The sequence below is a fragment of the Ciconia boyciana genome, chromosome 9 (genome assembly GCF_034638445.1).
Source record: "Ciconia boyciana chromosome 9, ASM3463844v1, whole genome shotgun sequence".
In the NCBI taxonomy this organism is placed as follows: domain Eukaryota; kingdom Metazoa; phylum Chordata; class Aves; order Ciconiiformes; family Ciconiidae; genus Ciconia; species Ciconia boyciana.
The window spans coordinates 23,434,043-23,449,100 of NC_132942.1; the positions used below are offsets into that span (position 1 = coordinate 23,434,043).

Consider the following 15,058-nt stretch of genomic DNA (forward strand, 5'->3'; position numbering starts at 1 on the left):
TCAAAGGTAACTGGATTTATGGCACCCCTCTGCTTTAGAGCCAACACTATGGAAACTGGCTTCACTTACGAGCTGCTGCAACAGAGCAACTGCATTCCCTACCAGAAAGCAGGATGATGCCAGGACAAAACTCTGCCAACCCAAACAGCATGGAAAAGAGCCCTGCTAATGCCAGTGAACTGATTCAGGTGGGTTTGGAGCAAGAAGGAAGAGGGGCAGGAAATGCATCAAAGACATCTTGGCTTCCTCAGTAAGCAGGGGAAGAAAATCCCAAGGAGCATCCTTGGAGGCAGCATTGAGGAAGACCCAAGGAAGGGAGCCAAAAGAAGATCAGATCAGGAGGATCCACTGTCTGCAGGCTTCCCTCCTGCCTCCCTCCCTGCATCACTGCCTTGTCACTCCCCAGCAACAGAAAGAGAGGCTAAACACAAGTATTTCTGAATTTTTCCCTAACACTCACAGGCTTGCCCGCCACAGGACAGCCCTTGAGAGCAGGTATGTCCAGTGGGTAGTGCTCACATAGGAACCGGGCCTTACCCAATATAGCACTATTAAGAGCAGCACACACAGGTTCCCTCTGGATTGGGTCCAGCTGTTGACCAACAGGGCAGTTCCAAGGGTCTGAGTAAGCTAACAAGCTAAATGCATCCTGTGTGAGAGAACAGAAAGGCACAGTAAGGTCATGCATGGCTGCAAACACACAGGAAAACTGCCGAGTCTGTCAGCTGGGGCACCTCCTGCCATTGCCAAGGTGACAGGTGCCTACCTCCTGAAAAGAAATGGCCCTTTTCTTCTTTGCAGCAAGGGACCACACTGGGCCATCAAGATAGTGGATTAAAGAGGGTGCCCCCTCCACCTGGCAGGGGAGCCAGCACGGGAAGGCAGGTAGAGTGTCACCTGGAGAGAAGAAGAGCGAAGGCAGGCAGGAGCTGTATGTGTCTCTCCTGTGCCGAGAACTGGGTCTAGATGCTCTACGTTCACTGAGTTTCAACCTCTGATCCCCATGCAGGACCCCTCTTCCTCACCAAGTGCAGAAGTGGGAGCCACCCAGAGCTCTGCAAGAGAACCCACACACCCAGTCCTGGCCCAAGGAACTGCTGCGATGCAGCACAAGGCCCAGGCTTACCTGAAGCATTTTTTTGTGTGTTGTGTTCTTCCCATATTCTCTGCAAAGCTGCTCGCTCAGCATCTGCAGCTCCCGTCCAAACTGGATCATTCGCTCTGTGGCAGCATGGTTCCCTCCACAGAGCTGCCTCTGGGGGCAGCTGTCTTCTAGAGGAAAGGCAGTGGAGAAGTAACAATTGTCTCTCATTCCCCACCACTGCCCACTCTGTGCCATGCTACCCATAAACTCCTTCCCCTTCTGGAGCAGGTAGCTGCTCCCTGCTCTAAGCTTATCCCAGTGGAAGCTTCTTCTGATCGCTGCACTACAACAGCCAGTAGTGTTTTTTTCATAGCACCTGTTAGGTACAGGGAAAACTTGAGGTCAGTTTGTTTATTGACCAAGGACTACCTACAAATCAAGTATTCTGATAAAATCATGGGAGCTTGCAACTCCAGCTGTGTTACCCTTTAATATGTGTGTTACAGCGTACACAAGACGGAAACCCCTGGTCTAACAAATCCTGGACTCAGAAAACTTTCAGTCAGAGATGCCAACGCCACCAACTTCCCAGTGTTAGGTGGCCACAAGATCCATTATAACTGGAGGACTCCCCAGTTTCAGAGGTAGTGTAGCAAATTCTTCCTCCCCCTCCTGGCTAAAGCACCCACAAACAAATTGTAGCAGACAACACCGTGCTGAGGACACTTTGCGGCTAGGCATCAGCCAGCCTTTCACAGCTCCGTTCAGTTCCTCAGCTGGAAGAAGTGCCAGGACTGCTCTGAGCTGGAATTCATGGCCAGCGCTGAACAAACCTTTGACTCCTATTCCTTTCCCTGCCCCACAACATCACCAGCACTGCTGCAAGACTATGAAAAGCCAGACCTAGTTTTAGTTCCAGGACAGATTCATTTTCCCCGTGAAACAGGCATCTTGAGAAATTCATTCACTGGCATGGGGAAAGAAACCCAAACTACATGTGTTTTCCCCTCAATCCAACCACAGTTTTAGCTCTTGATACCAACTCTTCCTATTTCCCTTTTTCCCTGCCTGCCTCTGAGGCCCTACCCATGCTGGATTCATCCGTCTGCAGGATCTCTTCATGTTTGTAGGTGCCATTCATTATCCTGGTGGATGAATTTTCCAGGACTCCATTGGGGTAATGCTCAGCCTCCATTTCCATCTCACTGTCACTGAGGTGAAAGGAGGAAAGAAAGGTCAGATGTCTAAATTAGAAAGGGAAGAAATTAAAAGCTCAGATACCAAATGATGGTATTAAAAGCTCAGATACAAATGATGTCCAGCAATGGCCAGTAAACCAGGAAAGGTGCCAGTTAGATTACAGGGAGCCAGATGGTCTAATTCAGCATAGCAAAAATTGTTGCAGGCTTCTGAAGACAATTTATGAAATAGGTTTCTGTTCCAAAAGTGCCTGTCATAATTACAGGTGCAGAGTGCTTATCATCTTCCCTTCAGGAAGCAGTCATCTCTGGGACAGGAAACAGCAGTCAGACAACAGGTAACATACTAACATACTAAACAGGAGGGAAATCTTGGCTGTGGTAAGCCCTCAACCCTTGCAAAAAGTGGAATACAGAACATACAAGGACTCTAGGCTTAAATGTTCAAGACAGCAATCTGAATGAGATTGCTGATTAACTGCTCATTAACTGAAATGATGAGAAAATCTTGCTGGGACTTGGGCTCTACATTTAAAAAAAAAGAATCATAAATCCAGCATTATCAAATTATTCTGGTAAACTGAGTCTGAACAAGTGTTTCTCACTCAGTTACATGCTGTATGGCTCTCAAGAGGTCATGATAGAGACTACAAACTGTCCTGCAAACTGTGCTCAGCACAGTACACAGAGAATGAATGCTAGCTGCAATTAGCAAGAGATTCTACTAATCACAAGGATATCCTCTGCTCCAGCAGGGCCTCAGACACCCCTGCAACACCAACCTGGAAAGTGAGCCCAAAGGAAGCTCAGTTCTCACCACAGCTCAATATGCTCCACATTCCAGTAAAAGCAGCACTAACTATCCCCTTCTCCTGGACTGCCTATGGCTTCTTGGAGAAGGGAGGCTTTCTAAAGATCTGACTTGCTGTCGCAAGCATGAAACAAATTACTGCTGATTCAGAGACTTGTCTGTAAGGAACTGGACAACCGGTAGAGATAGCCCAAGAAAATTACTCAAGAGGGCAATGCACCAGCCTAGTAATCACTTGAGCTGCTGCATCACCCACTAAAGGCAGGCAAGCTGCTTAGCAGCAGTAATCGACTGGCTGAGGCAGCAGTAACAGCTCAATGGGAGAGCTTCTATGCAAACTATCATGTTGGGCTCTGATGGCATCAGTTTAATGGGACAGCTTGGTGCTTGAAACAAGCATCATAATATTCCTTAAGAGATAAGCCTCCAAGCCTGAGCCAGAGTAGGGGAACTGGAACAGGCTTGTGTCTGCTGGGAATAGTAGTGACCTTGTAGATAAGAAGAGTTACTCTGTTGTTCACAAGTGCAGGACAGATGCCCTTCTGGCTCCTCAGAAAGCCCTCTCCCACTATCTCACCCTCCTCAGGCATCTACAAAGGAAAAAAAAATACCTGGTTTCTTGGTTACTCGTACTACTGTGCTGCTGAGATTTGGTAGAATCTGTAGAATTGGACTCAGAGTAGTTCACAGATGAGGGGGAGGAGGAGGAGGAAGATGAAGATGATGAACTCAGTGTTGGGTATTTACTGTGACTCTGTTTGCTTTTTGTGGACATGACTCCATTGCTACAGGTTGGACTATCTGCTCCTGAAAGTCAAGAAGAAAGGGAAAAATGAGACCAGACTGACAATATCACTCTATTGTGAAGTCAACAATTTAGCAAGAGAAGCTGACCCCAAAGGAAGAAAGCAAAATACTACTGCAGATTCTTAAATTATTATTCATCATTCTTAAATTCAATAGGGTTTAGAGAAAAAACAAATTAATACGGAAGGAACCCCACTGTTCACCAGCGACATCTAAGCTTAAGGAAGTTCCAAAAATGGGCTGCAAATAAGAGATCAGCAGAACCAGCTCACACAAGCACAGAAATTATTGTTGAAATATGAAACATGGATGGTTTGTAAAGAAGTTTACAAACTCTCTTCTCACAAACACAAATATTTCTCATAAACCCTCTATCCAGGAAAACTATGAAAGCACAGGTGAAAATCGGGGCACAAGGAGAACTCTTTGCAAGCAGAACTTCCCAGGCTTTCCACAACCTATCTTACATTAGGGATATACTTGATTCACACAACACCCAGCAAATAACAACAATCCTCTTAAAAAGCACAAGCTAACCTTCCTCGTTCAGGAGAACAGACATCACTGAAAGGAGAGTCAGGCTTGAAATCTCATCCCCTCCCCCACAAAAGGTGCTCATCAAGCTGTGGAACTTGCTGACACAGGACACAAATCTCCAGTCATTACCACAAGTTTTATATGGATTCAAAAATTACTGGCTAAACTTACAGGGGCTATTTAATAAGAAGACAACTGCAAATCATTAGGGGGTCAAATAATATTTTGGAAAAACCTCACTATGGGCTTGCCTTCTTCCTAGGCAACCAATAGTGACCACAGGATCTTGACTACATGATGTGACCTGGCATGACTGTTCCTCCAGAAGTGATGGTGATATATCCAAATTCATCAGCTGATCCCACAAATATATTTATAGCTAGGGAATTTATTTATATTTTTATCACAACAACACAAAGATTCAAACAAAAGGCTGTTTTGTGCATTTTAATGACAAAGACGCAGTAGGCTGTGCACAACAGTTCTGCTTAATCTTTGAAACATGACTGATGAAGTTACCGCTATTTTGAAAGCACCACGGTCTGACAGAGAGAACTGGAAGGTGGTGTCCCACGTATGGAGACAAATATATATGAATTCTGCTTTGCATTGCAGGTTTTTTTAATGTAGGCATCTCCTGGTCAAAAACAGGTATTACCAAGAGCTTTTATGGACTGATGGGATCATTCTGACTATCTAGACAGAGAAACATACCCAGGGTTTCTCGCAACACAATATAGGAAAACAAAGATACTAGCTTGGGAAGGTGAGTGACAGCTTGGAGGCATTCAAGCAACTGTCTTCCTTTCCCTTAAATGTTTGCCTGTCCACAGTTTGTCACATGCAGCAGCAGGAATACTGAAACAAAATACACTCAGATGGCTGTGAGCAGCTCAAAGCTCAGTGAAGCAGCTCAGACTGTTTTCAGGGGCTCTGCAGGTCATACTCCCTGGCCCACTCCATCTTCAAAGCTGTATTCAATAATTACCTAGGGAAGATAGCTTGGGTGTCCTGGTTTATCTTGTTCTTTCCACTTGAAATCCTAAAGTTTCATTCCCCAAACTGCAAAGAGTTGATGCTTCAAAGATGGGTTTTGCAGGTACAGAACTGTCCCCTTCCCACATGTTTAGAGCTTGCAAGGTAGAGTCCGTGGGAGAAGAAGCTCTCATTCAAGGCATCCCCCTAACCTTTTGCTCAGTTGGCCAGAACAGTGCATCTTCTGCTCAGTCCTTACTGGAAAGCAATTCTTTTGCAGACTCCAAGGTACAGGAAACAGGCTTTATCTTCCAGACCTCCTCTTACAGCTCGGTCAGTGAAACACTGAGCCACTAGTGCCTGCACTAGAAGGCCACCTTCAAAAGCTTCTTTATTCTGAAAAAAATCTGCTCTGCAGACAATTGTCTGTGGAAAATAACTAATGCAAAACCAATTTTGTAACATTATAGAGACACCCACGACAACAATATGTCCTCTCAGCTGGGTATCATAAAGGAAAGGAGCATTTCATAGAATAAAGTACAGAAAGTAGCGGGTAATGGACAGCAGTCGACCTTTAACATTTGCTCTTCTCACCAGGAGACACAGAAAACACACTTACCGGTACTATGAATGTGTGAGTTGCTTGATCCATGCCTAGGACTTAAGCTGGGGGACCCGGGGTAACTGTCCTGGGATCTGGGGCTGCGGGCACTGAAACAACGTACTTCACTGTCTGTCCCATTTACCATCTCCACAAACTGCCGACACCTGATTTCATAGGAGGGAAGGAGGAGAAAAGGGTGCGTGACAGCCAGGATGCTCTGCATTGAGGTTTCCTTCATTACTGAGCAGAGAGGTCCTAGAAACTGCATAGGAGTTAAATTTCTTGGCTTTGAAAAAGACATTCCAGACTGCTGGTACCTTTGTATTGCAAGCGCTCTGATAATGCTGTGGAAGGAAGGAGTTCAGAAACGGCAACTTTGATGCTAATTAATGTTGAGACATTCCCAAAAAGCAAGTTTATTTTCACTGCACTAAGAAGAAACTGCATCCTTTACAGCATGCTTTCATCTCCACCACCTCTGCAGGTACTCCAAAATTGAATTGTGGGAGTTTTTTTCAGGGAGAAGATATTAAATCTGCCAAACATCATAGTTCTCCCACTACTCCAACAACCTAGAAATACTGGTGTCCAATGGAAAATAGACAAGGAAGGGTAAAAAATGCAATATCCACGGTGACGGTGAGGACAGCTCCCCATTTAGCTTTACTGGGAACTGTCCTGACACAACTCAGGAGGCTGGGAAGACCCACCTCTGCCTGACCTCATGAGGCAAAGCCATACTGGGTCTGAGCAGCAACCAAAGGGCTACGTCTACATTGCTACAAGCACCGTGCAAAGGACTGAACCTACATCCTCCCCCACCTGCTCCCAAAGGGATCTCAAACAGTTTGAATTCAGACCAAGGTGTACAGATGGGCTGGATGGCTGGACTGCCTCTTTCTTCTCTCCTTCATCTACACGTTTCAGCATTAGGGAGTATAAAGCTATTCATACTTACTTTAACATGAAGAGCAGGTTAGGATTATGTTCTAGGAGGCCAGGATAGAGCTGCTGGGTGGTTTCTATAGCCTCTCCCACTCTGCCTGCTAATACTAGCTTCTGTATTCCTGAAAGCAAAAGGAGACCTATTGACACACAGGACTGGCCAACAAGAATGGCCAGAAGAGTTGTCTCACATATGCCACACAGCTCCCCACTACCACCTTGCACATGGGCTAGGGAGAACTGGGGACCACAGTGTTTATTATGGATTAGCATGAGGAAAAGTCTGTGAAAATGAGGGAGAATCTGTTAGTAGCTCAGAAACACCAAGAGTAGAAGGATCTGAAAGATGAAGTGGGTGCACTGGGGTGGGGTGCTCTTGGACTTTAGTCCTTTAGTCACAGAGCTATGCAGCAATGGAGAAGAAAGCAGGACACGACAGCTGGATGGGAGCAAGGAGGTTGCTGGGGAAATTACCATTTCAGAGGGAAAGCCCCTAGGTCACCCCTACGTTACATCCTCTGGTTCACGCTTGGAAGCGTATGTATGGCTGAGCATCAGATAAGCAGGGTATTCTTAGAGGGTCTGTGGGCTTAAACTACAGCACAGTACTGTTTCCCCAATATCCCTACCTCTGAGTAGAAGTAATTATACCAACAAGACTGGGTTCCTGCAAGTCCCACCTCAATGTATTCCCAGAGAAGTAACCTGACCTGCAATGAGGATGTGGCACCTGTAAGCTAGCTCCATGAATCAGCTATTGACTAAGCTAGAAACAGCTCAACAAGTTGTACGCTTCTAGGAGGTGCAAAGATACAAGGCAGAAGCCATCTATCATCCTGGGTGTTCATGTCCCACGTATGTTCCTTCAGTGGGTCAGAAGACACAAGTGCACGACTTAACTTGAGATCCCACCTCTGAACACTCAGAGAAGCTGCTCATCTACAGAGGTTCACATTTTCTTTTTTTTTCTAAGTGCACTTAAAACTAAAAACTAAATGTACTTAAAACAAAAAATGCATTGCACTTCCCTCTCCGTTTTTCCAGGACTCCTTACAAACAACAGAGAGGAGGTTTTGAATCGCCTGTGAGGTGCTTTGCAAGCAGACGCTCTAACAACAGGTTGTGACTTTTGCAAGTCATGAGCAGTTGAAAGCCCAGCCTGGTGATCCTCATTAGCAATCTCCAGTAACAATCTGCAATGACTTGTCTTGGCTCCCACTTCTCAGTGTCTATTTGCTTGTTATCATAGCTGAAAGCTAAAACCAAAGACATGGCTCTCACACCACTGTGTGTTGCACAGTCTCCTTCATTTCACTCTGTTTCTTCTACTTACTGGCACGTCCATTTTCACATCTGACTGCTTTTGACAGCTCTCTTCTTTGCCTTGTTTGGCAACTCTCACAGATGTTGCTGCCTTTTATATTTTTCCTTCTTTTTGTTTTCCCATTTGTGTTTTCCTCACACCTTTTATTTAAGCCCCAACTTCAGAGCTCTATATTCTTTCCCTCCACCTACCTTGTCACCTGTCCTTAGACAAGCAAGACTGCACTGTTTCGCGTGCCTCCCATAAGGCTTTACCAATTAAAAGCACACCAGCAAGAACACTGGCTGGGGTCAGGGTTGCATAATGCATGACCTGGAAAGCACAAAGCCCATCATCACTAATGGGCAGCAGCTACAAGTTATTTTGGGTACTAAGCAGAGTCCCCAAATGAACCCAAATGCTGGCTAAGCGTATGTAATGTATGAAGTGCGAGCTACAAAGGGGCATGATGCTCCTGATGCGTAACAGTCACATGAGAAACAGTTCACAAAAGGAAGGTAAATGGACAGAGTGGGACTTGGCCCATTCAACAGCCAGGAGAATGCAGAAAACACACCAATGTTCTGTGATTCTGCAGGCTGAGCCTGTGAATAGAAAAGCTAAAAAAAAAAAAGCACAGCAGGAGAAATCTGCAAGCCTTATTCTGCAGGAACCAAAAGCACTTACAGCCACTGAGAGATGAACCACTTTGGAGGAAACACCAGTAACCGAAACAGACACATAATACAAATTCTTCACCTAGTGTGAGCTAAACACATTGGCTGTGAATTTGCAAAACCCTTAGTATGTGAAAAATTTACCTGAAGACAAAATGTGCAAAAGGACTGGAATACTCATTAACTCTGGGAGCTGTAGTCAAAATAGATTGATGTGTCTGGGTCCCTATGACCATGCTAATGAAACTGCCCCTGCTGCAACAGACTGCATCGAAGAACCCAAATCCAAAGGGATCTCTGGTGCAGAGTGACCTCAGTTCAGGTAAAGTCCAAGGTAACCAGTTCCCTTCTCCACCAATTTGGCACTACCTCCAAGAAAGCACCTTCTGCCCTGGGTATTACATTTAGCCTGATGTGTGAAACTGCTGTACTCAAAGCTGAGGCTCACCTCGTCTCTTCCAGGATTCAGCTATTCATTTTCAACAAGACTGAGGAAAATTAAACAAGTTCATCAGGCAACTTAGCATAATCAAACTGCCAGGCATGCAGGTCATTTCTCAGAGCAGATAGGTAAAGGAAAGAATAGAGCAGTTCTTCAGGCAAAGACGGCAGAGGGTGGAGGAGACACAGTGATGACAGGAAAAGCACTCCCAGCCGTGGTCCTCAAGCTCTACTGAACCACAGGCAGCAACACTAAGTCAGCAGTGTGCTGTGGACAGCTTTGTACTGTCGTGGAATAGCCTTCTACTTCCACAGCACTTAATCTTCTCTGCACAGTCCTGAAGATAACATGTGGCCAGCATGCCACACTTTGGGAACGACTACCCAAGAGACTTACTTTGTCTGTTCTTTATTGAGGCCTGTTCTTCCTGGATTGTGGTGTCTGTGACTCTGGCAAAGGCAGTTGCTGTTGAACAGTACCCATGATGAACCAAATATGATGAAACCATACTAGAAAATAAGAAAATACAAATAGATGAAGAGGCATTGGTAAAACAGAGTAATCACACTGGAGGAAAAAAATCAACACAACAGAAGTTGCAATTTCAGTGACCAAACTCAGCTTGCTTAGAACATGACCACGGTCCTACTTCTGGGTCCAGACAGTGCAAATTTACAAGACAGGCACCTGGTCCTCAGCAAACAGGAGGGAGGCTCTAAATTCACCTTACAGGAGGGGAAAAAAATTAAGACTCCCAGTGCATACATGGTATTTATTTATTTAATTACTACTCTCCAAGGGTGACTTGTAAGAGCTCAGTACTGTGTTACTGCCAGTGACATTCTATATAGACATAAAATCTGAACCTCAGAGAGGCTCATGGCTTTCAAGTAGATCTCAAAAAAAAAGAGATTCTGGTCCTGAATTTCTTCCATCACTTATTTTGCCAGCAATTATATCTTTGGTAGTTGAATCTCCTTATGAATTCTACACGTTAACAGATACTTTTATCTGCTGATTTACAAAGAGTAGACTGTCAGCATTGATTTTACAAACATTACGTTGTATTTTCAAAAAATGTTGGGGGGTGGGTGAGGAAGTAGTATCACTGTCAGAAAACAAACACAATAAAAACGTCTTTCTGAACAGACCATTTCTAGAGCACTTGTGCCTTCCCAGGATATCTCAGGTAAGTGTTAAGGCTCACTGGACTTTCAACAAAACCTGAAATGCCAGCACAGGATCTCAAGGCTTTTAGTGATGAATCCCCAAATAGATTTCTCATTATGAAGCTGGTATTGATCTGATCAAGTCACAGATCAAAACATGTGTTCAACTTTGCTACTTTCAGTACAAGAAATAAGTATTTTATGAGTCAGCAATAATTTTCAGGCGTAACATTGTACGCAGGTGTGTAATTTTTAAAACCTGTTTTAAAAACAAGTGATTCTGACCACTGTTGGTACAAGACGTGCCCTTTGCCCTTGGCAAGATACAGACAGGCGTAATAAAGCGCATCCCTCTCTGTGTCAAGCACAGCAGCCAGGTCGCCCTGGCTCAGCCAGGCTGAAACACTGAACACAGCAATCCAGGCTGGCAGGAACGGAGGGAAAAAGCCAACTCTTGCTTCAGTGTAATTCAGTAGCCAGAGTCAGAGGCTCAACACTGCGAAAACGTAAATGCTCTACAAAGCTGCACAAAAACTGAGCTCCTCCCTTTGCCACTTCTGCCTGTGACATCACAGGAAGCATCCCTGTGTGGGTACACAGCAGTATTACATGCTGGTCACTATGCCAAGCTAATTTTCAGCAATGACTTATCAGTTCTGTGTCTCAGCTACTTACTACAGCAGTGCTGCACACTCTCAAACATTCAGCAGTATGTATGCAAACAGGGGTACCTCTCCTGAAGTTCTGGGGGAACATTATCGTGCTCCACTGTGACCTATGTGACATGTTCATGAAGACAACAAAAACCTTTCAGAATCCCAGGTTCTCCAAAGGAATAGTTTTTACCACTTGGGAGCCACAGTTGAAACTTGTTGACAGCAGAAGTGCTCAAATCACAGGAGCAGCTACCTCTGCGCTGCACCTAGGGGTGCTTCTCTTACCTAGAGCAGCCTTTGCAGTAGTAGAGAGGCTTGTACCATCTGTGGCTTTTCTTCAAAACAGAACTTGACTGCACGCTTCTCTGTACAAATTACATAAAGTTCTCCTTGTTCTGTATAGCATCACTTAGATTCTCAAATGAACAATACAACGTCCTCCCACTTTATCAGAAACAGGGACCTACACCATTCCTTCGCCCATAATCAACCACACCAGCTGATCTCAAGGCTCTCAAGTCTCAGATGACTCCTACTCAGATTCTTCATGGCAAGAGCTAAAAAGATTAGAGATCCTAATAAGACTGTAACAACACACAAAGAAGATGAGTTATCCATGTGAGTCCCTTTCAAGGTTTCAAGCACCTGAAAACCTTGTCAGATCAGCCTCTCCAGTGACAGCATATCCAGGAATGCAACACAGATGAATGCATGATGTGATGCATCTTGTGATGCTTAACTGCACAGTTAGAGATGAAATAAGATACTAAGAAACCTACCAAAGCCACAGGACAAGATAACATTGTCCCAAGAGCTCCAAAGGAGCTCCAACCTGAAACAGCTGTAATTCTAACATGAGGACGAGCTCTGACTTAAGCCTGCCTACGGAGAGGAGGAAGATGGGAAATGTGATACTGATTCTTAAAAAGAAATCCAAAGGAGGTATGAAGAACTCCAGAGCAGTGACCCTGACACCACAACCATGCATGTCAGAAGAAACAATTCTGGAGAAGACAAGGAACAAACACAGGCATAAACTGGTCTTCCAGTTGGATAAACTATTGCAGAAGAATCAACAGCTTTTGTAAGGGGAAGTCATGGCTCTCTACTTTGGTGATGTTTTTGGAGGGAGTCAGGAAGCAGGCAAAAAAGAGATGCTTTTGCAGTCCACTTGGTTGTTCAAAGATATTTCAGAGAGACTTTCAGCAAAGTCTCTCGAAGACACTTTGCTACCATGTGATAAAAGGAAAGGTCTAACCTGGCTAAATATCCAGTTAAATAACTCGGTGGCAAAAACTGGTCAGTTTACCAGGAAAAAACACTTGAGTGCTACAGGAACCCATGCTATTGACATATTCATAAAACTAAGCTTGATGGACCAGTGCTCTCACCCAATGCAGGTGCTTTTATGTTCAAAGATGCAGGGCAAAGACTTTTTTCTGAATAAGTTGCCTTTTGAGCATTAAGAACTAAGTATTTCCATTTAAATATCAATGAACTTCTTAATTATCTTTGGCTGCTAAGCAAGCTTTCCAAAAGCAGATCCTGTCTTTCCACAGCCTGACAAGATGCGTTGCAGAGAATGAAATGACCCCATAAAGTCAACAATCCAGTATATCAGAATGAAAATTAATGTTAAAGTCAACAACTTAACAAAGTTTTAAGTCTCTGAGCATATCCATGTTGGGCCAGACCAAACATCCCGTTAGCCCAGTACTTGTACCTCCCAACTGGCAAAAGCAAATGCCTAGGAAAAAAAAAAAAGAATAAGGCACATATGAAATTATACTTTTCCCCATAACCCTTCCAGCTTCCAATGATTTGTCAGATACTTCCCATCCTAGACGTGGTATCTCTCTACATCGTAGCTCTGATAGACTCTTCTTTCTAATAACATCTCCAGTCACTTTTTGAATCCATGGCAGTTTTCACGGTATCTTATGGCAGAGAGTGTGAAAAAAAAACCTCCTTTATTTTTTCTAAATGTGCCATCTGGTTAACTTCACTTGATGCTCTTTAATTCTTGCAGTAGAGAAAACAATGAACAATTGTTCCTTCAGCACCTTCTGCAGGCTGTTCAAGATTATTTTTTTTTTTCACACTTCTGCCTTACCCCTTCACAATCATATCCTTCAACGCTGTGGGTCTGTATATTCGTTCCTTGCTTTACACCCACCCCATACCTTTGCATATCCTTCCTGGTTTTTTTCCCTATGCTTTTCTCACTACATACTTTTGGAGACAAAGAACCAAAACATCACACGGTATTCACGTTAAGGGTGCACCACATATTCACACAGTGACGGAATTATTTTTGTCCTCTATTTTTCCCCTAACAAATCCTAGCTTTTTTTTTTCCTGCTTGCTACCAAAAAATGAACTGACATTTCTGTGCAATGATTCATCATAACCCAAAGATCTCATTCCTTCCTGGAGGGTCCCTTCTTCCCAGTCATTTCTGAACACCCTCAGCAGCACAGACACTACCAGCACACCTCCATGTACAACTCTACAGCCACTTCCTCCAACAGTGACAATCCCTTACCCACTCGTTCCCTCTTTTGTCTCTCTTTTAAACAATTCATAATCTGCATTGGGCCTCTGGCTGCACAGTCCCCCCTTAGTCTGCAGCAAGGGAACTTCTCAAGGATTTCCAAGAGAAAGATGGCAGCCCAAGAACCATATCCAAGTGCTTGCTGGCTCCTCTTCGCAAAACCCACGTCCTATTTCTCCACGTGCCCAATGCATCTACCCTTCCATAGTGCTTCTGTGGATTTGTCCAAGCCAGACATTGAAGTTCTCTCAGCCCATCGCTGCCTGACTCTCTCCTGAAACCCTGCATGAAACGTGGCACCATACACACCATCCTCCCTTCTCTTGAACCAAGGCAGTTTGGAGAGAAACTTTGTTCCACAGCCACAAGCTCACCTGTTTTCTCCTTGAGTCCCGTTAGGACTCTGGGTAAATATCTGATCCCAGACACTTTCTCCACTTCCTCTCACCTATTTCTTCCAGTGCTTCTTTGACAGATGCTTCAATCCCAGACACAGCCTCTGCCAAGTCCCTCACAAAGAAGCATCCCAGCATGACAACCTACGTGATTTCTGGACACACAGGCAAAGAATTCAATTGGATATGGTCTTATCTTCCCCAAGGTCTCTTTTTATACTGCAGTCCTCTACAGGCCCGACAAACTCTCTGGCAGGCCTCCTACTCCTGATTTTCTTCAAAAAATATATTATTATTATTTTCAATTGCTTCTGCTAGTTGCTTTTCACAGGCTTTGCTGGTTGGCCTGAATTATCTGCAAATAACCAAATAAAAGACTAGCAGAAAACAAGAGTGATTACGTGGATGCAATCATCACTGCATCTATGCCTCCTGGATGACAGTGACCAGTATCAGGTGTTTAGGGAAAGAATATAATAAAAAGGTGAAACACAGAGTTATCTGTAATCAGAAACAGAAGCAACAGCCATAAATTTGGGCTTTTAAAATATAACTATGGAATTGGCCTCCATGAATTACTGTGAGTATTTATATATGCATCTTTTAAAATCCAATTATATTTAAACTACCACAACTTTCTGCAGCAGCAAGTCCCACAGTTTCACCATACACTTAGTGGAAAAAAAAATTAATTTTTTTTTAAGCCAGAGGTGCTTTTTCTCTAATTCTTGTGTTTTGAGAAACAGTGAATAATCACTTCCTAGCCATACTCTTCATGGAATATATAAGCGACTGACAGACAACTACAGTCCACCTCCTTCAATTACCTCTTTCCAAGCTGTGGAGCCTTAGTCAACTCAGTCTTTCTTCAGGCAGAAGATACTCCTGACCTCTGAC

At 44.2% G+C, this 15,058-nt stretch overlaps 1 protein-coding gene across 4 annotated transcripts in view; it reads right to left on the bottom strand.

The window, feature by feature from the left end:
• The window catches only part of RANBP10 (RAN binding protein 10), an 85,522-nt gene that overhangs the window by 9,449 nt on the left and 61,015 nt on the right, over window positions 1-15,058 (bottom strand). For 2 of the 4 annotated variants that reach the window (XM_072872115.1, XM_072872118.1), the window contains 7 exons: window positions 9,784-9,896; window positions 6,979-7,087; window positions 6,036-6,184; window positions 3,706-3,901; window positions 2,171-2,295; window positions 1,127-1,272; window positions 538-649 (listed from right to left, as the gene is read on the bottom strand). In XM_072872115.1, the coding sequence (XP_072728216.1) occupies window positions 538-649; window positions 1,127-1,272; window positions 2,171-2,295; window positions 3,706-3,901; window positions 6,036-6,184; window positions 6,979-7,087; window positions 9,784-9,896 (950 nt within the window). Of the gene's footprint in view, window positions 1-537; window positions 650-766; window positions 898-1,126; window positions 1,273-2,170; window positions 2,296-3,705; window positions 3,902-6,035; window positions 6,185-6,978; window positions 7,088-9,783; window positions 9,897-15,058 lie in introns of those variants that run through there. The other 2 variants (XR_012044078.1, XM_072872116.1) reach the window with 2 other exon arrangements.